The sequence below is a fragment of the Podarcis melisellensis genome (genome assembly GCF_964234715.1).
Source record: "Podarcis melisellensis genome assembly, chromosome: 11".
Taxonomy (NCBI): Eukaryota; Metazoa; Chordata; class Lepidosauria; order Squamata; family Lacertidae; genus Podarcis; species Podarcis melisellensis.
This window is the reverse complement of record NC_138543.1, coordinates 16952900-16978046: the sequence shown is the minus strand read 5'-3', so window position 1 is coordinate 16978046 and position 25147 is coordinate 16952900. Positions and strand designations below refer to the sequence as shown.

Genomic DNA, 25147 nt, shown 5'->3' with positions numbered 1-25147 from the left:
TTTCTTTCTAGTTTTGTATTCCCTGTTTTTACCTCTCTTTGAATGCTTTCTTTTAAATTTCTAAAGGGACTTTATTTGGGAGAAATGTATTTCTGTTCATATTTGTAGCTTAAGAAATGCATAAGAACACCAGAAATCCCTTCGAAGCATGTAAGGAACTGGGTGCCCAAAGTTCTGGAACAGCGTCGGCAAGGTTTGGAAGCTTATTTACAGGTGAGCTACTTATAGCAGTGCCTATTTCCTTGAACCATGTGTTTGATCCAGACTTAGTCATGGTTTGAGCTGACCCACTGAAATCCATCAATGCTCATCCATTGTTTCAGAATATTGACACAGTGAAGTATCATAATAATAAGGTATAAAGGTAAAGGACCCCTGGACGGTAAAGTCCAGTCAAAGGCGATTATGGGGTTGCAGCGTTCATCTTGTTTTCAGGCCGAGGGAGCCGGTGTTTGTCCGCAGACAGCTTTCCGGGTCATGTGGCCAGCATGACTTATTCACTTCTGGCGTGACTGAACACCGTGAAAGAAACCAGAGTGCACAGAAATACCATTTACCTTCCTGCCGCAGCGGTACCTATTTATCTACTTGCACTGGTGTGCTTTCAAACTGCTAGGTTGGCGGGAGCTGGGACAGAGCAATAGGAGCTCACCCCGTCATGGGGAATCGAACTGCCAACCTTCTGATTGGCAAGCCCAAGAGACTCAATAGTTAGACCATAGCGCTTATTATTATTATTATTATTATTATTATACTTTGCCCATCAGGCTGGGTTTCCCCAGCCACAGTGAACAACTTGCTGTTTCAAACTTGTGTATTCAAGCAACCATTTTATCTCTTCTATATTTATTTGTTTAAGATATTTATAAACAACCCTTTTAATGTAGTAGCTAACTGCTTCTGTACTATCTGGGATATAGTTGTAATGCTGTTGTACTATATTTGAGCTTGGTAAAGCTCTGCGATGTAAATTAAGTTGATTCAAAGATGGGCGGTCAAGAACCATCATAGTGTAATGAGTAGAGTGCAAGACTGGGACTGAGGAGACTCTGGCTCAATCTCTGCTTGGTCGTGAAGCTCACTGGGTAACCTGGATCCAGGCACAATCTTTCACCCTAAACTAGCTTGCTGGTGAGAAAATAAAATATATGTATGGAAGAGCCTTGAGCTCCTTGGAAGAAAAGGTAAAGGGACCCCTGAACATTAGATCCAGTTGAGGCTGACTCTGGGGTTGCGGCGCTCATCTCGCTTTACTGGCCGAGGGAGCTGGCGTACAGCTTCCGGGTCATGTGGCCAGCATGACAAAGCTGCTTCTGGCGAACCAGAGCAGCACATAGAAATGCCGCTTACCTTCCCGCCGGAGCGGTACCTATTTATCTACTTGCACTTTGACGTGCTTTTGAACTGCTAGGTTGGCAGGAGCAGGGACCGAGCAACAGGAGTTCACCCCGTTGCGGGGATTCAAACCACCGACCTTCTGATCAGCAAGTCCTAGGCTCTGTGGTTTAACCCACAGCGGCATCTGCGTCCCTCTCCTTGGAAGAAAAGTGAGGTATAAATACAATAAACAGTAATAATAGGTGTTGTAAGAATATATGGAATGGGAGAACATGTCGGTATATACCATCTTCACCATTTTACTCAGGAAAACATTTACATACTGGCTCAGCTCTCATGTAATGTTGAGCCAAATCATGGCTAGGCAAGAACACATGAATGTGCGGATACCTTTTGTAAAAACCACAATTAACTTCACCACTACCCTGGTTGTGGTGTCCAAGCTAAGCTATGGATTTGCTTAGCATTATGCCCCAGCCTGGGTTTGTGGTTTCTGTCCCCCAGGTAAATCACGGCAAGCCAAACCTTGGCTACAGCTTGTGGTTTGTTGGTTCCAGACATACCACGAGCACGAGTTCATATGTTATGCTAAGCTAAACCATGGTTTAGCTCCAGGCAGCTTGGCAGCAGGACAACCAGGGGAACAGCGGATCAACCACCATTTTCCCTTTGAGTACCGCCACACTCAAACATTCTCAGTCAGCCATGGTTTTAGTGTTAAATGTGAGTCAGTTTACTGGTTTTGACTGAATTAATTTCAGCCAATTGTGTCATCTCTTTTACTAGTTAATAAAAATCTGAAATTATTTTACTTTTCTGCATCGGTAGCCTGTTCATTTTTATAACACTGCAACCAAGATCAGCAAATTATCACTCTTACAGCAAAGACAAACAATTAAAAAAAACTTCTCTGCAGCTGTTCAGCAGGCTGATAGATACTGTGTATATGAAAAATCTTAAAGCAGAAGAATAACATTTAACTCCAGTGTTCCTCCCTGGATTATTGTTTTGGATTTAGGGCTGGGGTTGTTGATCATTATTGCTATTTAAATTGTATCATATTTTTATATGTTGTATCACTGCTCCCCTCAGCCCCCTAGATCTAAGCCCCAGTAGATCTACTACTGAAGTGCAGGTAAGAACTATAATAATCTCTCCTTCAATAACACAGTATTTCTGAAGATTGTCACTTGCATTTGACACAAAAAATAAACTGTTCGTTACGTTAAGTCAGAGATAGAACCTCCTTCCAAGGTTCTGCTTTACTCTGAACAAACAAAAAAACAAATATTCATCAAATTACATATCTCTTAGAACAGGCATGTCCAAAGTCCGTTTTGGGGGCCTAATCTGGCCCACTGGTCGATTTAATCCAGCCCCCCCATGGCAGTATATGTGCTGGGTAAATTCCTAAAAAAAAGCTCAGCAACTTTGGTCGCCCCTCACCCATGTTCACTTCATCAAATCTGGCCCTCTTTGAAAAAAAGTTTGGGCACCCCGTCTTAGAATAAAGTATGCAAATGCATTTATGGCACTAGAAACTGGTCTCATTTTGTTGGTATCCAACAGTATACCCATATAATGAAAGAAAATGAGTCTAATACCAATTATTTGACTAACCTTTATGGTAATGAAGTAAGACTATATAGTAACTTATTTGTTATTTCATTATGAATCTTTAACAATTAGTGTAGTTCACTTTCACATCTGTATTGTAGCCCTAGTCTAAAGCATGTTTTGATATTCTGAGCAGTAAAAAAAACCCATTGACCTAAAGCAATACTATGCTGATACAAAAATTTATATATTCAGCTCTAAGTATACAGTGTCTTGAACATGAAATATTTAGCTCTGTAGCAGCTATAGGATAGCAATGCAATATAAATTACAAAGCAGTTGTGTCATATATAAATGACTTGTATATTGGAACTTTTTTAATGTATGAAATTCTTCTATCATGTTGCCAGCCTTCTAGGAATTTGGGTTCTAGGAGATGCAGTAGTTCTACAGTGAAGTGAACATGTTGTTGTTTTGTTTCTCTGAATGCTTGTTGTATAGTCTGTTGATATTCTGAGTACTGGCATAATAGATCATATCTCAGTTCTTTCAGCAGAAGAATCTCATTGCTAATGGTTTCTGTCTTGGTTAAGATAAGGTGTAGCTATCAGAGGCTGTGATAAAACAGTACTAGCTTAGAATAAAAAGTGTCTGCTGTAGGAGTAAACAGTTTGCCTCTGCTAAGCTTCTAGATACTAATTGGCATAATGAGCACAAACTTAGGATTTCTGTGGTCTATGCAGAAGGAATGTTATTGGTGAAAATTAACATTGTCTTTGGATTTGAAGAAAATATAACTGCTTCCAATATCTTCCCAGTCATCTTCCTCATACAGAATTAAAACAAAAAAAAACAAAAATAAAGTGTGCATGTTGGTATGTATTGCGACAATAAGTTTGTATGGCTTGATTGACCTAGGCAAGAAAGAATTAAATGTCAAAAATATAGCTGCACCCAGGAAAATAATTCATTGGTGCAGTTAATGCTGTGGAAGCTGTTTAAAGCTCTGTAATCTAAACATATTTTTAAGTTTTGAGCAGTAAACAAAGAGATGCAGATTATAAATTTCTCCTACTTCTATGTTTTATTTTATTTATTCTATGTATTATTTATACTTATATATATTAGTGGTCTGCTTGCTACTTGTATGGATCCACAGTCTCTCAAAGAAGCACTTGAAAACTTGTCACAGTTAAGATTAAACATGTTTTAATCATGTTTCACCTACACTGGTGACCAACAATCTTCATTTTCAAGTCTAACAATATTAGAAGAAAAAATAATTGGTGTTAATACCGTTCATTGTAGAGTTACATAGGCAAATCCCTGTTCTCAAGTAGCTTCTAACAATCTGAAATAAACAGTGGGAATTCAAGTTCAATAAATTTTATTGTTTGTAGCTGATGGCCATCACAATACAGTATGAGCACAAATCACACAGCTACAAAACAAAAGACATTGCATTGTTGGAGTTTGTTATAGGAAGAGAAGAATACGAGTAAATGTACTTATATGTACTTGAAGTTTGATTACCATAATTATTAAGAAATGTCAGATATCTGTTATTTTACATATAAAGATAACCTGGATATGGAGATTGCCAATTAAATGGATCGGAAGCATTGAAAAAGCTGCTAGTAAAATAACTTACCTCAGCTTGCCATCCACATTCCCATTCAATCCAAGCATAACAGGTAGCAAATAGGCATCCCAGAGCCAAACGCCGAAGGCTGTGTCTCATCGTGCTTTCCAGTATTCTTGAAAAGATGTGCAGCAGCTTTTTGCATTAGCTGAAGCATCCAAGTCAGTGTCAAGGGCAACCCCACGGAATGTGTTTATAGTAGACAAGCGTAAAGGTTGCAAAATAGTGTATCAGTGTATATGTAGATCTCCACTCTCAGAAAAATGACACAGAAAAATGCAACAAAAATAATTGATTAAAAAAACTCCTAATTACTACAGCCACTTGTTTATCAAAAAGTAAGGACAGGTGATACAGTCCTTCCACACCTGTACAGATGGGGGGAAATGTTACCCCATCAGTCACTGTCAAAGCTTAGGAGATCCGACATGTATTTCCTCTTATTTGTCTAGATATTGTTCATCCACTTTAGTAGAAGGAGCTGTTTTAGGTTCTAGCAAGTTTAAGAGAAGTACAGTAGTTGTAATCAACTGTTGGGGCAGCCCTTTCCTTCAGTTGCCATCAACCAACTCCTCATGATTTTTGTGTTTTTTAACATGTACAATCAGGTCAGCGGTTCAAATCCCCACAACGGGGTGAGCTCCCATTGCTCGGTCCCAGCTCCTGCCAACCTAACAGTTCAAAAGCATACCAGTGCGAGTAGAAAAATAGGTACCGCTCCAGAGGGAAGGTAATTGGTGTTTCCATGCGCTGCTCTGGCTTCGGTGTTCCATTGCACCAGACGTGGCTTAGTCATGCTGGCCACATGACTCAGAAAAACTGTCTGTGGAGCGGACAAACGCCAGCTCCCTCAGCCTGTAAAGTGAGATGAGCGCTGCAACCCCAGAGTTGTTCGCAACTGCACTTAACTGTCAGGCGCCCTTTACCTTTACCTTTTTAAACAAATAGCAGTAGCACTCGCTAAACATGGTATGTCACCGCACCCAGGATCTAGGAATATCTGTTCAGAATCATAATTTTGTATTTATTAATTCATTTTTTGTTAAGACTTGCTACTTCTTTATGTTTGCATTTCAGATTTTGTTTCTGGTAAAATTGCCTTGTTTTTACACTCCATATGTGGTAGTAAAAAGCATTTAAATTTGTGGTTTCATCACCTTAGTAGGTATATGTGCATGAACTGTGAAGCTAGGTTTCTTGAGGGGTAGAAATGAATGGACATTCATCCTGGGAAGAATGAATGCAAATTTTATTTAACTTCATTTTTATCTATTTTAAAAGCAAACCACTGAAAACATCTATTAATCAAACAGAAAACCTACAAAAAAATTATTCAGCATCCTTCGTCCTTTGAAACCCCGATTAGTTTTGAATAATCACTGTTGTGCTGTGTTTATAAGGATCTCTAGAAAGGGCAGTATGATAAGTGTAAAGAGACAAAATGTTCTTTATCCTCATTAAAGATTGTGAACAGTGTGTTAAATAATATTAATGGCTAGGATTGTCAGTGTTTAACAGTACTTTCCTAGTACAAGTGATTTTATTGATCAATGCAGACTCAATGTAACGGGGCAGATTATGCTACTGATTTTATCGAAACCTTAACTAAGTTTGTTAGTGCACCACATATCTTTAAATAGATCTAGATGATGATGTAGATTAAGAAAAGCAGAACACCATCCATCTTTTTTTGATCTGTTAATAACTTAAATCCATCATTGTTGCTACCAGCTGTTTTTAGATTCTGTAGAGAGAGCGCACATTTCTCTGGTATTTGATATAGAATGCATCAATAAAAGTTTTTACCAGTGTTTATTCCCCCGTCCCAGTGCATTTGGTATATTTAACTGTATCTCTTCTAGAGATGGGAGACTCTCTTGTACTAATTATAGAAAACACCAATAATTATTATTTGTCTCACAGCACAGACATTTTAGAGTCTGGTGCAAGCCTTTGCTTGCAGTTTTTTTAAAAAAAAAATCCATAGTTTACAGTTTATCAGGTTGCAGATATTTCCATTCATTGTCCAATTTGTAGCCCATATTGCTATATACTTTTTAGAAACTATTGTAACATTTTAATGCAATATTTCTAAAGCCTTCTGATATATCCAAGTTCTCAGCTAGGTGCAGACTTGTCCTTCTGGAAATGGAAGGGCCCATTCTCTAGTGGAAAGGACCAAAACCTAATAGAAGCTCCCTTCTAGAAGAATCGGAAAAGCGGATTTCCCACCAATTCTCCTTCTGCAGCCCATATGTTACCTCCCATTCTCTTCCAGAGGACCCCGCCCCTCTCCAAAATGTCCGGAGTAGCTTTCTGGGGAATGTATGTTTCCTGAGCTTGTGGGAACAAAATAGAATAGATACCTGCACCAAGGAGACAGTTAAATGCCCCTTGGGATCTGCAGTACTGCAAGGCTATTTAGAAAAAAAGTTAATAAATAAGACTTAGAAAAAGCAGGAGACATTCTCTTTGTTGTTGGTTTTTTTTTTTTTTGAGAGTTGGGTTACAGCTACATTTAAATTTTGGATTTCCCAATTGATTTCTATGGACAGCTCTCCCGTCAGTCCCTGGGGACATTTAAAAATAGATTCTATGTATGAAACAGGAAATGTCCTATCTGACAATGAGATGGCTTCTCTGTACTTCTTATATGTGTCTCTTCTTGCATCGCTTTTTACTCAATGTCTCTCTTTCTGCGGCATCCACTGGGTGAAGGAAGGGAAAGGAAGGATTGAAAAAGGACAATGTAGGAAGAGATGCACAGAGATAACAGCTCAGCTTCCACATGCCTCCTTGTCTTCTCTCTCAGCCAGCTTCTCCTTTCTGCCTGCCAGCTGTCTCCCCTTCAGTTTCCCATTCATCACCAAGCCTAGCAAAGTCCGGGTAAAGAAGTTCATAGTAGTGAGAAGTGAGGAAATGAAGAAAGAATTCCAAACAGTGGGGAAGTGAGAGAGAAAAGTATTGGTTTTGCCAGTTGGCTTCTTAACTTCTTGCAATCAGCCTCTCTAGCCAAGTAGTCATCTCCTGCGTAGGATACTCTGTTTTAAACCCCATCCCCCAGTTCGCTTTTTTGACCGCTCCCCAAAGGTCTGTGACTACTGAGCGTGCTCAGCCCTCATTAGGTTGTTTTAGGTTCACTTCCTACCACCCCTTAGGATTTACCTGAACATGCACTTACATCCTAGTATGCTCAAACTGAGTTCAGCATTTGAAGGTGTGATATTACCAAAGTGTCAAGGTTATCTTTGTCCAGGAAGGGAGCCCTGGCTATAGCCCTTGCTGAAACTGGTGCTACGCCAAAGCACTGGATCTGAACAACATCTCCAAGTTATGAACTTGCTCTTTAAGAGTGAGATTGTTTTGTGGTGGTGGCGGTTCTCACTGAAACATCAGTTTGTCACTTCCATTGCTACATCTGGTTCTTACATAAAGGGAACAGTTCTGGTACCATTGTGATAGCATCACTCGTTCAAATCCATGACATGCCAGCAGTTTCATGTAGATGTTAAGTAGCACTGAAAACAAAACAGAAGCTCTGCAATACTGTAGAACAAGTTTCACAGTGTGAAACTTTCCCATCACCATCTCCAACCTACCAGCCTAGTGGAAATGAAACCACTGCAGAATGATGCCCCCATCCTCAAATTCACCGATGAAATCAAAAGCTGCTCAGATTGTTAGGATCGTCCTACTCATGTGTAGGACCCCAGTAGAGACACATGCCCGACTGGCATGTTCTTTCCCTCCTGGTCAGTCATTCGGAAGCTTCAAAAGCTTTCTCCAGCCCGAACATCACAGCAACTGATGCCAAGAGGCATTAGCACACTTACAAACAGCAGAGTATTAGCGGTTGGTGTAACAGACTCAATAGCTCAGCATTTTGGCTAATCTACTTTATTTACATATAATACACTCAGAGCATTCTGACTTAGCTCCTTCCTCTTTCTCATCAGACAGCAAAGAGAAAGAAACAAAGGACAATAATCCAACATCACGGAACACAGTAACACAAAACATCCTGTCTCCATCACTTCCCACACTGTGGAATGAAAACATACACCGTCATGTGATAGAAAACAATCCCATGACTGCAAACACGGAGCAAGAATCCTAACACAGATATCCAGGAAAAGCATCAGTTAAATGGCTTCGGTGTTTTTCCTATCAGAAGTTGTCTACTCAGGACACCCAAACGGTTTCTGTACCAAACCAGTTTGGAAACAGTTCCAGATAATCAGTTTTATTTGGTTAGCACTTAGGGCTTTAGAATGATGAGCTTTACACTTTAGTAGTGTAAAACAGCTACTTGATGGGAAATAAGCCCTAAGATTTCAAAAGCAGAAGCAGTGTCATTCTAATTTAAAATAAAATGATTCCCTTGATAGGTCTTATGTGACATGGGTTTTCTCATTCGTGACTGATCAGTATCTGCTGAAAGTCTCTGTGAATCTCATTTGCTCTATAAGAATGATCTAGATATACCACAGATTTGTTAATTCACTGTATGAATCCGCAGTCTCAAGCTGTGACTAACCTGCAAACCCTTTCACACTTGTTAAAACTAAGTTCTGGGTGTTGATGCACCCAGGTCCTATTCTTGACAGGAGTACAGCAACAGGAAAAAGAGCACTACCCTTTTTCTCTCTCTTTTACATGCCCAATCCCCAATGCCTCTTTTGACTTGCACCTGGTTCTTGATCCTACAGGTGAAACTCTTAAAGTTTGCATAAACTAAAACAAGCATGAAGTAGACCCGGTGCTTTAATTTCATTAAACACCTTGTAACGGTTGAAGATTAATGTATATATCTCTTGCTAATTCTTTCCAATTACTTAGTTCATATAAATTCCCAGGCCTTGTTAATTATGCTGAAGTCAAGAGGTAATTTTTAACAGTATTTCCACAACAGGGGAATTTTCCCAGCATAACCTTGCCCTCTAGTAGAAACTCTCAACAGATTAGGCTCTCTGACTAGAGTCCATTCATTTTCAGCTCAAGCCTAATTGCTGCCGACTGGCTGCCCACAGGTACCTGGCTATTGTACACATAAAGAATGCAGGTCCTTCCGAGAACAAATAAGGAAAGATTAATTGTTCCTTTTGTTTCATCCCAAGAGAAATGTGGGCCCTTAATCAAGAAAAATAATTTCTCCTGTTGATTTGGCTTATTTGGAGGGACACATAATTGTGGAAAAGAACAGGGTAGACATGCATTTTGCAAGGAATGTAGCCCTTGCGTTGCACAGGAGGCAAAGATAAAATGAAATAAATGTAAGACAATGCTGGAATTGATGGGGATGGCTCACATTTCTCATAGTAAGTAATTTGGCTGTTGGGCTTTTATTTGAACCAATATTGCCAGGTAGTATTGTCATTTGTTTTGTCTGCTGCTTTGGAAATCTAATCAAGGAGACAATAGTAGTGGGGGCGGGGAACACTTCTCCAAATTGTCCTTAATTGCTAGAACACAAAGTGAGCTAAACACTCTGGTGTTTCCAATTAAAGAATCTGTTTCAAGCAAGCACCATTAAATCTATCTTTCCCTGTCTGATAAATAAGCTATCAAAGACTGGAACAGATTAATTGAGAGCAATTAATTCAAGGCTTAGTAGAAAAGTCAGACAAAGCCAATGCTGTCAATGGCTACAAATTTGACATAAAGTAAATTATTTCTTGGATTAGAAGCATTTTAGCCCTTGCCATCTCATTACCCTAGTCAGCAAAACACTCGAGAGACCTGGGTTCAATTTTCTGCTTCTCCAGTGTGTGCTTTGCATGAGCTTTGGGCAAACCTCTTTGTTGACCATCCTCAGTAATGGTCTTCAGTGGCAGTATTACAGCAGAGGTAGTTTCAACGTTTATCTGCTTGATATGATAATATAGGACAGCCTTCCCCTACCTGGTGCCTCCAGGTGTTTGGAACTACAGTTCTTATCATCCCTGACCATTGGCCATTGGCTGGCTGCGCTTGATGGGAATTGTAGTTCAAAACCTCTGAAGGGCATCAGGTTTGGGGAGGTTGCCCTCCTTACCATACACATCACAGGAGTTATTTAGATAAGCTGACAGAAAGTTGAAAAGAATGTCCCGGACAAGACATCACTAAAGGTTTTCTCACCCCCCCCCTTTCTTTTTCAATATGCATAGGGAGCCACGCTGATTTTAGTATATTATATGTCAGAGGTGGGGAACTCATTGCACTCCAGATGTCTTTGTACTACAAACAGTGGTACCAACTTGTATAAAAAAAATTTGGGAGGAGGTAAGCTCCACCCTAAGGGATGCGGGTGGCGCTGTGGGTTAAATCAGAAGATCGGCGGTTCAAATCCTCGCAACGGGGTGAGCTCCCGTTGCTCGGTCCCTGCTCCTGTCAACCTAGCAGTTCGAAAGCATGTCAAAGTGCAAGTAGATAAATAGGTACCGCTCCGGCAGGAAGGTAAACAGCGATTCAGTGTGCTGCTCTATATGTCTGCCTCCAGAATCTGCTACACCAGAGTGAACTTATGAAGCTGAGTGCTAAGATGATAGAAAAAGGAATCAGACAAGCAGTTCTAAACCATTGTTTGTGGTTTCATGTTTGAAAACTCAAAACTGTGGTTTGGCAGAGGGATAGAGAAAGTGGTGCCCTTCAGGTGCTGTTGGACTGAGCTCATTATCCCTGAATACTGCTCATGCTAGCAACCAGATGAATGCTACATTGAAGAACAATAAATCATAATTACTGAACAAAACCAGTATTGGCCTTCTAATTTCAACTCCAGTGAAATAGGAAGAGAAAGTGTCCAGATCATATGTATGCTTAGCATATACCAACCACGGAGCAAAAGCAAACGACTGTATAATCTGTCTAGTTTTCAAATTTTAAACTGCTTTTTATGTGTGGGCAGAAAATATTCAGTATGTGAAACTAGTTTTAATGTGAGAGGTTGACTCAATTAATCGTTAATTCCTCAATCAATTTTATGAAGCATATAAATACACAGTTTCCTTTCATTTATTTTGTTGAGCGCACACAGCATCTATATAATGAAGACTGGAATGATGTCAGAATAAAGCTGCAAGTCTCTGTAATACGCAGTTGTCAGGCTTCTTCCATTTGTCATCAGTGCAGAAAGGGTTAGTAAGTGTTGAATGTCTGCCTTGTGTTGGCCTTTTAAATTGCCAATTTCATTTTCCCTGCCTTTATTAAGAAATCCCACACACGTGAATTAGGGAGGGACAAGTGTCAGGGAACAGGCACTACAATGAAGTACCTTTGATTGAGCAAGGATTACATTGCTCAGTTCCTTCTATAAAAACGTGTCATGTTTGCCACCCAAATAAATGCCTAGAGCGCATAAAACATGGAGCCAAGTGACCCCTAGGAGAAAAATCAATTGCAATTCATATTTCATATGCCTATAATTGCTAGTGAAGGCAGAGCAGCAATTCTTTATGGCGAAGGCTTCTCCATTGTTAGATGTTTCCTGTTTGATGACCGGGGTGGGGGTGGCTGTGGGGGAGTTTTCTGTGTCTGGTGTTTGAAGTGTTCATTCCTTTCACATGGACTGAATTACTCCAATCTGTAACAACAGAAGTCAAGCTTTCTTATTATTGCTCACTGTTCGGTGTTTGAGCTGGAACACTGAACTGTAGACAAAAATACTTCATGCACAGCTATTCTGCTGGAAATGCCTGGAGCTTTCACAAGCAAGCCAACAAAAAAAAGAGACACCCAGGTTCTATAATCTGTGAAGTTATCAATTTGCTAGCATTTAAAACCCTCAAACTGAGTCTTGTTTCTGAGTTTCTTTTCCTCAAGCAGGCAAAGAATCCTGTTCCTTTAAAAGCGGAATTTTGAAAGTGTCCTCTTATTTCTTTTTCTCCCTCCTTCCTTATTTCAGTCTGATTTTCTTTTTACAAGGCTGCTGTAGGATTCCTATCCCACTGTGGACTGAGATGTCATATGGATAGAGAAAATGCCGCTCACTTTATGGATTACTGTTAGGTCAACAAAACTTTGGCAGCATTGATTAACTTGACAGTGAGTACAGCAGTACATTTATCACTTATGGCTGTGCTGTAGAAAATCTAATAAGAGGCAAACAATTCCCTTTAGAGTAGTAACAGGTTCACTGTGGCTAACGGTGCATGCACTGGAAATTTCTGCCTTTAAATTATACTCTTGCTGCTAGTTGGATCATTGACTCAAAGCTACTACTGCACTTCTCCATGACCATGTTCTATATTATTCATTTGATCAAAATCGTATGGTTAAACTGAAGCTTGCACTTGAGTCTATTTAAAACGAGGTGGCCTGTAGTTAAAAAGCATTAGATTAAGGTTCATGTTTTATGCGATCAAATGAAAGCGGGCTGCTGCAATTTGTAAGGCATGAGTAGTTCCCAAATGACTACATTCATGTAGAAGTATTGCAACTGATTATTAACCAACATTTCCTATAAATACAGTAAAGATTTCAAGAAGTCTGCTTTCTAGTAAGCAGATTTCATTGGAAGACGAAGTGCACAAGCAGCACATTTATGGGTATAAATATTATATATTATTTTGGATTGAAATGGATTTTCAAGACCAAGTGCTCAAAAGCCTTGTTGAAGGCTTGTTTGAGGAGTTTAAAAAGTAGGGCAGTGTGCGCTGAGCCATAAAGAAAAAACAGTATGGTTAACTCTGTTCACCTTGATTTTATACAAGTTAATTTACCCTCCTACGTGTGGTTTGTATTACTATCATAGAATTCAATCCCCTCCCCCAAAAAAGAACCTACACAACTGCCATCAACTGCAATAGGTTTTGTCTCTGAACATCACTTGGACCTTTTATTGTTCTGCCTCATGTTACACATTCTCCTTTGTGAAGTTTTCTGTGACTAGACTTGGACAATCTCTTTACACGCGATGAACACAAATGCTGATCAGTGTTAGCACTGCAAAAGCCTTAGTCCGACAAGCTATTTATGTTTATTCATGTTAATTAGCCATTTTAGATTGATACATAATTACTGGTAAAAGCACGAGGAGATTTTTATTTATTGTACTACCTACTTGAATTGGTAACATTTCCCAGTAGGCATTTGTATATATTGAAATATATGCTGCAAGTCCAAAGAAATATTGGAAATCTAGGAGCATCCGTTATAAATTTATCATATATCTTCTAGTAGATGGTTGAACATTTTTTGTTTCGTAATATAATCATGAATATAATTTGTTTCATGAGATAGACTCACTTTACTGTAATTGAATGCCATTGAACTCAATGGGAACTTCTCCCCAAACAGGCTTATTTAGGTTTCAAGTGCTCATGCTTAACTGAGTTTAGTTTAGCATAAGAACATAATGCTAGCTGGGTTGGAGTATGACAGGGAAAAGGGTTGCTTTGAAAACAAGTTCTAGCAACCCTAGCTTTACTTGAAGAAGCAGTTTTATTCCAAGACCTCTATCAAGCAGTGTAGTTTTCATTGTTGGACAAGAATAATTTTACTTGAATCAATTGCCAGGAGGCCTAATGCAATAAGGCAGCTTGTGGTCTGACTGGAAGAGCACATAGTAAAGGAAAATCCCATCACAGCTTGATTTTTAGTAGAAAAACTGTATCTACCTGAAACTTTATTGTATTTAGGGAACTGTGCGGTTAGAACAGTGGGTCCTCATTATTAACCCCTCTGTTTAGCATAAATAAAAGCTTTGGTTTTCTAAGCGAGCTTGTTTTTAGAAACAGCAAGAGGCACTTCCTTAAATTTGTGGATTTTTATAAAGCCAAGTGCTCCCCTCCACTCGCCTTCCTAAGAGTGGAGACCTGAATATTGATTAGCTATCACACTGGCATCAGAACTACTCTTAGGATTCAATTTTTTTGTTGTTTTGCATATTTTATTGATCAAAAGTGGTAAATGAGCATCAAGCGTGCAAGAAGACGATGAATTGTTTACTTGCATAAAATAACCTTTCAATAAGGGAAGATGCATTGCTCACACTTTTGGTGCTGTTCTGCTGCCCGAAGCAGATGGCATTCAGCTGCTATTGATTTGCTCCTATAGTTACAGAGCAGCACGTAACTAGGCATGCTCATTGCTGGTGGGTTTTGGTGTGGTGTTGATTCCCACCCGCCACCCCCCTTCTTTGCATGTGTGCAAAAGGGAAGAAAACTGCACTCATTTTACAAAAGGAAATAATACATTGTAGCCTAATATACTGATGGGAGCAGAGGGAAATGGAGTAAATATACAAGAGGGGAATGCCAAATCCCATGCCTGAAGCTTCTTGTTTCACTTAGCTTCATGATGGGGCTGGCTCTGGTGGCGATGCCCCAAAACCATTTCCGGGGCTAGTAATTACACCCTACATGAATGAGGGGGGAAAGGTATTTCTTGAGAATAGTGTTCAGAATTCCAGACTGTCCAATCTGACTTACTTTGTTGGGACTTACCTTCTCCAAACTCTCCTAGAAAGGACTAGTGCAGTTCAACATACAGTGGTACCTCGGGTTAAGAACTTAATTTGTTCTGGAGGTCCGTTCTTAACCTGAAACTGTTCTTAACCTGAGGTACCACTTTAGCTAATGGGGCCTCCTGCTGCCGCCGCGCCGCCACACGATTTCTGTTCTCACCCTGAAGCAAAGTTCTTAACCCGAGGTACTGTTTCTGGGTTAGCAGAGTCTGTAACCTGAAGCGTCTATAACCTGAAGCGTCTGTAACCCGAGGTACCAATGTACATGCTAAAACTGCTACTGCCTGACAGAGATCCCCTTCCTGCATCTTAAAATTATTATTTTTATTAATAATAATAGTAATAGCAATAAAGTTATACCTCACCCATCTGACTAGATTTCCCCAGCCACTCTGGGCAGCTCCCAACTGAATTTTAAAAACACAATATTGTACAGCATTGAACATTAAAAACTTCCCTAAACAGGGCTGGCTTCAGGTGTCTTCTAAAAGTAAGATAGTTGTTTATTTCCTTGACATCTGATGGGAAGGCATTCCACAGGGTAGGCGCCACCACTGAGAAGGCCCTCTGTCTGGTTCCCTGCAACCTCACTTCTCGCAGTGAGGGAACCACAAGAAGGCCCTCAGCACTGGACCTCAGTGTCCGGGCTGAATGATGGGGGTAGAGACCCTCCTTCAGGTAAACAGGACCGAGGCCGTTTAGAGCCAATCCCAAATCAGAATCAGACTATTTCATATGGTCGGCACCATAAAAAGAATTCTACTGTGCTCAACTGGAATTCTGCACATCAGTTCTGAAACTGTGAACTATCTTATCATTGAAGACAAAGTAAAGGACTATAGTGGTTTTATCAGTAATGAAATGACATTCCATGCATTTAAGACAGAGGGGACTCCATTGAGGGTAGGTTGGAATATCCTAAATTTTGATGAATCAGCTTCTCCAACAGCAAATCACATATCTCCTGTAAGTCAACCCTGCGATCGCTAGAGGTTATTGCAGAAACAATGAAAAGATCTCTCCAAATAGCTATGGAGTGCTGGCAAAACTACATCAATGTGACATTAATTTGACCCTTGCAAAATGTACAATATAAGCAGATGGAAGTTCTATGTTAGACAAACATCAGAATGCTTGGGGTATTTCACTTCTTTACATAATACAAGACATTGGGAAAGTTTGTTGAGGACTCTGGAGGCAGAAGTGGGGGCGCTTGTAAAGGATGGCTGAAGAGCTTCATAGCACGTAACCACTACAGGAGATGTTAAAGGGTACACATTCTCCTAGCTGAAGCTGTGATAATTTTACACTTCAAAAAATTCTGAGCCAGTTGTGACATCCCTTCTAAAATAGTCGAGGAGCTTCATTTTCTCTGTGACATGCCCTTGACCTTCAGCAGTGAAGATTTGACTTATGAAATGAGAAGTTAGTGCATATGTGGAATTTTCAGGGGAAATTGAATCAGGTGAGAGCATGGGGAAATGGCACAATACAGGTATTCCTGCCAAACGCACAATGGCAACCACAAGTTGTTTGCTTTGGTTGGAATGTCCAGGTTTCTTCAATCAGCAGAATTATGCATATCCAACTGCAAGACAACATGCCGAAAAAGGAGGGGACTCATCCTGAAATTTAAAATGACTTCAGGCAAGAGGTTCTGTACATAGGTGGAACATGAAAGCTATCTGACAACTATCTGACTTTTAGAAGACATCTGAAGGCAGCCCTGTTTGGGGAAGTTTTTAATGTTTGACGTTTTATTGTATTTTTAATATTTGTTCGAAGCCGCCCAGAGTGGCTGGGGAAACCCAGCCAGATGGGCAAGGTTTAAATAAATTGTTGTTGTTGTTGTTTTACAAGATCTGCCTTTTGACACTTAACATAAATAAATATTTATGGAATTTCTAACCCACCCTTGTGCAAGTGGTCCCAACGTGGGAATACAGGGGAAAAGTGCATAAAACAACATATATCAATTGAAATCTCATAAAAGATCCTATGTGGGTTGCTACAGTTCTTGCTCCCTTGGCATAAGTGAAAAGGAGTAGCTTCACAAACCAAAGAAAAGTAATTTGAAAGCAGAACACTTGAATGCAGACTTATAGTCAGGAACCATCTAACATAGACTGAACATTGGTTGATTAAATATTCCTTCTCCATACTCTAGGTGAGTTTTTTTTTTGTGTGTGTGTGTGTGTGTGTGTCTGTGTGTGTAAAAATCCTTATGTATCTTGTTACGTGAATCAGTGTCATGGAGCTGACAGGCATAGTAGGTTATTCACAGGTCCAGGAAAGAGAGAGATGCAAGGCTAACTTGCAGTTGGTTTCTTTATTAAGGAAAGAAAAAATACAAGGAGGCGCATAAAGGCAGTTGTTTGAACTGGTGTGCAGCCCCTCATGCGCTCTCTAGCCTTCTGAGTCAGGGCCAGTGGCGTAGCGTGGGGGGTGCAGGGGGGGCCGGGCGCAACATGGGGGGGCGCGCTCGCACTCGCAGCTCTCTGCCCCTACTAAAATCCATGGGTTAGGGGGCGCAAATTACTTGCCTTGCCCCGGGTGCTGACAACCCACGCTACGCCACTGGTCAGGGCTCCTCCCTCTGTCATCATCGCCTGCTATGGTGAGCCCCAGGGCCCTCCCTCCGTGCCTGCCTGGCTTGGTGATCAGCATCATGTAACATTTGTCATGTTCTAGAAGTAAATGGGACCGGAGAGCCGTCTGCAGAGAAGCTGTCAGAGTGAATCTGTGGGAGAGCTGTGGGGTCTGGCTCCCCTCTGTCATCTCTGTCAGCGCCTGCATCCAAACTGGTAACCTCATCAACCTGCCCTGTGCTGGGCCACCTGCCTGCTTCTGCCTCTTCGTGATCCCTCAAGCTCCCTGCTTCTAGTACCTCTCAGCTTGTCCCCTCCTAGGAGGTGTGGCTGGTGTCCCACTATCAGGCTTCAGGATCTAAGTCATCTGAGAGCCAGTGTGGTGTAGTGGTTAAGAGTGGTAGTCTTGTAATCTGGTGAACTGGGTTCGAGTCTCCGCTCCTCCACCTGCAGCTGCTGGGTGACCTTGGGCCAGTCACACTTCTTGAAGTCTCTCAGCCCCACTCACCTCACAGAGTGTTTGTTGTGGGGGAGGAAGGGAAAGGAGAATGTTAGCCGCTTTGAGACTCCTTAAAGGGAGTGAAAGGCAGGATATCAAATCCAAACTCTTCTTCTTCCCAGGGAGGCTCTGGGGTGGGTTGCTTCCACCACTCTTCCTCATCCAGCCAGTCCCTAACAATCATTTGATATGGTTTTATTGCACTTGTGTGTGTAAACAGCTTCAGGATCTTTGGATAGTAAAGTGGTCTATAAATGGAAATAATGAATAAAGTCTCGTTGCAGTTTCTTTGCACAACCATCGGATGCAACCCATTGTGTTAGGAGCTGGACTCATGCTAACTTCTGTAAGATGTGAAATATGATTTGTGTATTGGCTGGTCATAGCAGAAATGCAGCACATGACCTTTCTCTTACAAGCTTTCTCCTATCCAAGCCACTGAACGGGTTCAAGAGAAGAAGACACAGAGAAACATGCACATCCTAATTCAGCTTTTCAGCTTCACTCCGCATGGTTTTCCATGTGCCGTTCAATTTGACCATTGGCATTTAAATGTAGTAGTTTTATATCAGTTATATTCCCTTTTTTGCCTGGGGAGCATTTCATTAACCTATGGGCATTCTGGCTTACTTCCTAAATTGTGACCTATGCAGGTATGAATGTGACTACTGTTGACTCCTAACAGCATCCTTTAATGCTGTTTTCTGAACACATACTTTGCATTACTGTGACAATGTTGTAGAGGGGATATAAGATACAAATTAGGAAGACAGGTTTTCTATTCCTTTTTTTAAAAAAGACAACCAAAACATTGGAACCTACTTGGGAACCTTCTTAGTTTCCCCCCGTCCCCCACCAGTATATAATGTTCTTTTGCCAACTTTTTATCATTGTTAGTGCTCTTTAAGTGACTGTTGGAGACAAGGCAAACAGAGGAATATATACTACGAAGTGTTCTATAAAGACCGTGGGTTTAAGTCCCAGTGGAGGCAGACGCTCCAGTCTACTTACTGTAGCTAGGATTTATTGATTTTTATTTTTTTTCCTTCCCCCATTTTTAGCTGCACCACTGAATTGGATATTGCAAAGCATCTCTCCCTGTGAAGAGAGGAAAAACTGTCATGAACTTTTTCACCCTAACAATAGGGCATTTCAGACTGAAATCTCGCACAAAGGATTTAAACCTACAGGAACACAGCCCACCACATACCATGCTGAGTCTTCTGGCCAGAAGATAGTTGTGGTCTTGAAGAACTAGGTTGGATGATTGGTGGCTTGCGGGGTGGGGAGTGTCCTGAATTTTTAGAGCTGTTTTGTGTGTTAAAAGGGGGGGGGGAATCAATCTTTGAAAACAATGCAGTCCTCCAGTGCGCTCTCGGAAGGTTAGCGAAATGGTCTTGTCCAAGTTTCTAGCAAGCTGTTCAGTTACTGTTATAATTGGCTGATGAGTAGGTCTGGACCTAACTAGAATGCCAGGGTTCGATTTCAAAGTGTCCTCTGTGAAGATGTGTCACCATTTATGCTGGCTTTAGTGACAATTTTTTTAAAAAGGAAACTCATGGGAAATCATTATGCTGTTTATATGTCTCCCATCCTAGAAAGCATTATCCTGTGATATTTTAGCACTGTTTTCTACTGCGTGATGGCATCTACCTAAGGTTAAGGCAGAACAAGTCCCTGTGCAATTTTGTGACTATATTTTACTTACCAGAGGAGAAAAGATAACTGACAATTAAGAATTGGGGATGTCACTGAGAGAACATGAGCAACTAGCCAATAACATCCTCTGGGATAATGCTTTTTTTACGAGGCTGAGAAGGTAGAAGAACAGGGGTTTTAGGGGTTTTGTTACATAATATACCAAAAAAAAAACACCCCACTTTTGGTAAACATTTCTAGAAGAGAACTTCTTAAATAGCCTTCAAAATGGTTAGTGAAAAGTGGCAATGATTAATACACTCTTGATTAAATTTTCAGCTCAACTACAATTTGATCTCCTAGGATCACTTTATACCTGTAGCCCCAGGTAATGTAAGAAATGTTTCTATGTCACGAAACTTTATCTGGATTATTTTACCCCTTTACTCCGGCTACAGAAATTGGAATTTAGATGTTATTATGGAGATATAATTTCAGACACTGCATACGGCAGGAAAAGCAGTTCAGAACATCAGGCGGGCAGGGCTCGTTGCAGTAGTTTCCACACTAGTGTGCCAAAAATAAGCTTATCAGAGTGGCGAGGCCCATGCAGCATGGACTTCCCCTCCCCTCTCTTCAACTAAACAGGCGCATCATTCTTTGGAATGGAATAAGAATGCACCAGATTTCCTTGCCAAACCCTGGCAGAAAGCACAGTCCATATTTGGGTCCATACTGGGCGGAGGGCAGGGTGAAAATGCAAGAAGTCTCTTTCTAAAGCATCCTAAATTATTATTTGTCCCTGGTTAACCAAATGACATTATGTCAGATTTCTCCATTTGGAATTTATGGGGAAATCTCATTCAAACAAATGAGATTGCAGGATGGGGAGAAGGACAAGGAATAGGTGGGCTCAGCACCCATTCCTGGCTTGCTAAAGCATAGCTGTGCAAGGCAGGACTGTTATGTATGGGTCAGCTCAATGTATTCCACAGTCGCAAGGAGGTTTTAAGCAAAACAACTGTGTCCCAAGTATCAGCAGCTTGGGAAAAACTAGGTCTCCCATGTTACAGGTGGCATACAGATTGTGAGTGAAATATCCATAGAATGAGTTAACCCATTTCTCTTGCTCACAATCCCTCTAGGTCATGCCATGCCAATTGCATTAAACTGCCATGAATAGACATAATTTAATTCCATACCAAACTGTGAGTTGTACACATATAACTTAGATAGACCTTTAATGAAAAATCTTGGGTGCAAATGTGCAAAAGTATGTCCTTTGAAACTTGGAGCAGCAACTAACGTTTTTAGACAGTTGTCATGTTCCTGCTTGAGCCACCATCTGATATGGGGTGGGTGGGATTTGACTGCCTGCTGTCATGTCACTAAAACTGGCTGTGAGATGATGGTATATGAATGGAACACCCTGAAACATTCCCAGCCTTCTCAGACTCTCTCAGGAAATGACAGAGACATTTACATTTGATTTATCTTCATAGAGAGCTAATGGCTGTGTTCAGACATAACACAAAACTATGGATTAACCTTACATAAGCAAGCACTGTGTTTGTGAGCTCACTTCCCTCCTTTTCAGCAGAGCTGTAAGAAAATCAACAATGTTTGTTTCCCTTTCCACTGGACTGGCCCTATCATGAGCCATGTGGTTCAGGTGGCAGGTAGGGAGGGGTGATAGATTGTGCTCCATCTTCCCATTTGCCACCTGCAGTGTTGGCCACTGCCCCTGTTCACTGCTGCCATTCCTTCCTGCTTGACCACTGCCGCTACTTCTTCCTTCAGGGCTGCCTTCAGATGTCTTCTAAAAGTCAGATAGTTGTTTATTTCCTGGACATCTGATGGGAGGGCATTCGACAGGGCAGGTGCCACTACCGAGAAGGCCCTCTGCCTGGTTCCCTGTAACTTCACTTCTCGCAGCGAGGGAACCGCCAGAAGGCCCTCAGAGCTGGACCTCAGTGTCCGGGCTGAATGATGGGGGTGGAGATGCTCTTTCAGGTATAAACTATTCCCTTACAACTAGTGGTGGGAGAGGGAGGAGGAAGAGGGTAGGAAGAGAGGCTGAGCTCATCTCAAGTTTTGCAACATCTTGCACCAGCCGTAGTTTTCAACTACAATGGTACCTCGGGTTACATACACTTCAGGTTACAGACTCTGCTAACCCAGAAATAGTACCTCGGGTTAAGAACTTTGCTTCAGGATGAGAACAGAAATCATGCTCCAGAGGTGCAGCGGCAGCGGGAGGCCCCATTAGCTAAAGTGGTGCTTCAGGTTAAGAACAGTTTCAGGTTAAGAATGGACCTCTGGAACAAATTAAGTACTTAACCCATGGTACCACTGTAATCTCTGATTTCAGCTAATTAACCTCTGGCTTCAGACTGGCTCCCCCTCCTAAACCATAGTTAAGATGAACTTTTGTCCAAAGTCTATAGAAAGCAAAGGGATCAACTTTGTATCCCACATGGGTTCCAGCAGACTTAAACAGCATACAGCAGTTTTCCCAACCTGGTGCCTTGTGAATGTTTTGAGCTACAACTCCCATCATCCCTGGCCACACTGACAGTCTAAAACATCTGCAGCACAACTGGCTTGAAATGCTGCTGTAGACCGTTAAAGTATACTGTAGGCTGAGTCTAAACTAGACTAAGCTTTATTTGCCTGCATTAAAAATTGGATTTTGTTGCCTGCAAAGCTTTCTCGATACTTTCTCTTGGTATCTAGATCAGTGACTATTAGCAGTTTCTTTTCTTTGTGATAACGTGTATTGTTATGCAGTTCACATACCCTTTGACTTGCATCTCCCTTCACCTCTCCTCCCATGCTGAGCAAGATGAATTTTGTAGCAGCAGAGTGCTGATTTTACAAAATGCAAATGAAAGACACATTTAATGCAGAATTCTCATTTAAAGATGAACTGGAAGGCTTTTCACCTGCCAGAATTCCAAGGTTTATGTCTTATCTGTAAAAAAAACCCTGATGTAACCATGGAGATCTACTTTAGTGTTGTCTGCTTCCTTCACAGTGGTTGGCTGCTGACAGACTTCCATGTGGCTAAAAGCCCCAGATTGTCCCCATAGTGGCGGTTCAATTTTATGACATGTGTCTTAATAATAATAATAATAATAATAATAATAATAATAATAATAATAATAATTTATTATTTGTACCCCGCCCATCTGGCTGGGTTTCCTCAGCCACTCTGGGCGGCTTCCACAAATACCAAAAATACACTAATATGTCATACATTAAAAACTTCCCTGAACAGGGCTGCCTTAAGATGTCTTCTGAATGTCAGATAGTTGTTTATCTCTTTGACATCTGATGGGAGGGCGTTCCACAGGGCGGGTGCCACTAGCGAGAAGGCCCTCTGCCTGGTTCCCTGCAGCTTTGCTTCTCGCAATGAGGGAACCGCCAGAAGGCCCTCGGTGCTGGACCTCAGCGTCTGGGCAGAACGATGGGGGTGGAGATGCTCCTTCAGGTATACTGGGCCTAAACCGTTTAGGGCTTTAAAGGTCAACACCAACACTTTGAATTGTGCTCGGAAACGTACTGGGAGCCAATGTAGGTCTTTCATGACCGGTGTTATGTGGTCTCAGCGGCTGCCCCCAGTCACCAGTCTAGCTGCTGCATTCTGGATTAGTTGTAGTTTCCGGGTCACCTTCAAAGGTAGCCCCACGTAGAGCACGTTGTAGTAGTCCAAGCGGGACTACTTTAGTGACCAGTTGGCAGTCAAGTGGTAAACCATTGTAGAGTTCCTGAAGAATGCTCATCTATAGCTTCCATCTCCTTCGCTTCCTGCCATCTTGATGTAATAAATGCTCACATGCTCGATATTATCTGTTCCTTCTGGAATAGTAGAAATATCCTGGGTTTAAAGGAGATGGCTGAGGTCATAAATCAAACTACAGTAGTGTGGATTTTAGCTTGGATATACCTTTCTCCTCTTCCTTTGCGGCACACTGTGAACTAAATAATGCCAGGAGAAATTAGCAAAGGTTAGAGGCTCATTTGCTGTGGGATTGGAACAAATGATCTTATGGCCCTTCAGCGTTCTTATTATGCACTATTCTGTGAGCAGTCGCATTAAGTATATTAGACAATTCTGGCTTCTGCCTTTGTCAGCCAAGATCAATGTGAGGCATTTTTTAATATGAAAACTTTTTTTTTAAATCTGGTTTCCTTTTCATTACCCTGGATAAATGGGATTAACTGGGGTTTTTTATTTATTTAAGATTTCAAGGATCGGGTCTTTTCTCCTGTGGAAATATGCTTTTCATTATGTAGGCATTTGTGTGTAATCTTATCTAGAAAACACAAGAAACTCATCCTCTAGGGTGATGGATGTTTTAAAGCATTTATGGTGGTGGTAGGAGTATTATACTATCTTTCTTCCAACAAGCTATTGGAGGTTTTCCATTTTATCTCCATAGCCCTAAAAGGGATCACCTTGTGTGCTTCTTCACCAAGCAGGATTTGAACTCAGGTCTATCTGGTCAAAATCTAGCCCTCAATCCACTACAATTTATTTCTTCCTTCTCTTGGCTTGTCATAGGAGCCAGCTTCTAAGATAAATAAAATAAAATATTTGAGCGGGCCAGCCCCCTTCTCCTAAATTTATGGGCATTGGCATTCAAATGGTGTCCATGGACCACATCATGTGATTGATTAGACAGGGCTTACCTGCCCCCCCCATATTTTATTTAAATTGGCACCCCGTGGCTTGTTTTACGTTGGAAGGAGAGAGTAACTTCTGATTACATCATTAGGATTCCTGACTCTGAATTATGTATTGTTTTCATAGTAGGACTCTGATAAAAGCTTCCTATTTTGTATTAAATCTATTGAAAATTTAGTTTTCTAATAAATGATAGATCCCCCCCCCCTTGAATGGTTGTTTGTGGTAAAAGATAAGCATTTCTGCTCCAGTACTTTTGAGTGTCACACACTCAGTGTCCCTCCATTACAAAACTTTTGCCAGATCGCGATCATTGTACCGATGAACCAGTGCATTGTAAGCTGATCTGTCAAGCCAAACACTTGCCTTAGCTTGTTAACATGCTCTAAATCTTTCATTAATGAAATCAGCTAGACCTCCAGACACTCAGAAGACTTCCTCAGCTCTGCTACCATGATGGATGAGATTCTAGAAATTGAGTGGCTGCAGCTCTTGGAGGTGTCATTTCAAAGGAGGAAGAAAGCAATATTTATTTCTATGAAAGTAATAGAAAGAATCTATTTAACGTAGGCATTATCTTGATCGGAATTTTCTTTGTTACAGAATATTATTTTAGAAAATGAAGAGCTTCCCAAATTTTTCCTCGACTTCCTCAGCATCCGTCATTTTCCTTCTCTCCCCAAAGCAGAAAGCTGTGGGTAAGGCTTTTTCTTAGAAATCTCAAAATACAGCGTACAAGTCCCCACTG

At 41.0% G+C, this 25147-nt stretch overlaps 1 protein-coding gene across 2 annotated transcripts in view; it reads left to right on the top strand.

Moving 5' to 3' along the window:
* The window catches only part of SNX24 (sorting nexin 24), a 76456-nt gene that overhangs the window by 44579 nt on the left and 6730 nt on the right, over positions 1–25147 (top strand). For both annotated transcript variants that reach the window (XM_081930823.1, XM_081930824.1), the window contains 2 exons: positions 109–213; positions 25003–25097. In XM_081930823.1, coding sequence (XP_081786949.1) covers positions 109–213; positions 25003–25097 — 200 coding nt within the window. The remainder of the gene's footprint in view (positions 1–108; positions 214–25002; positions 25098–25147) is intronic.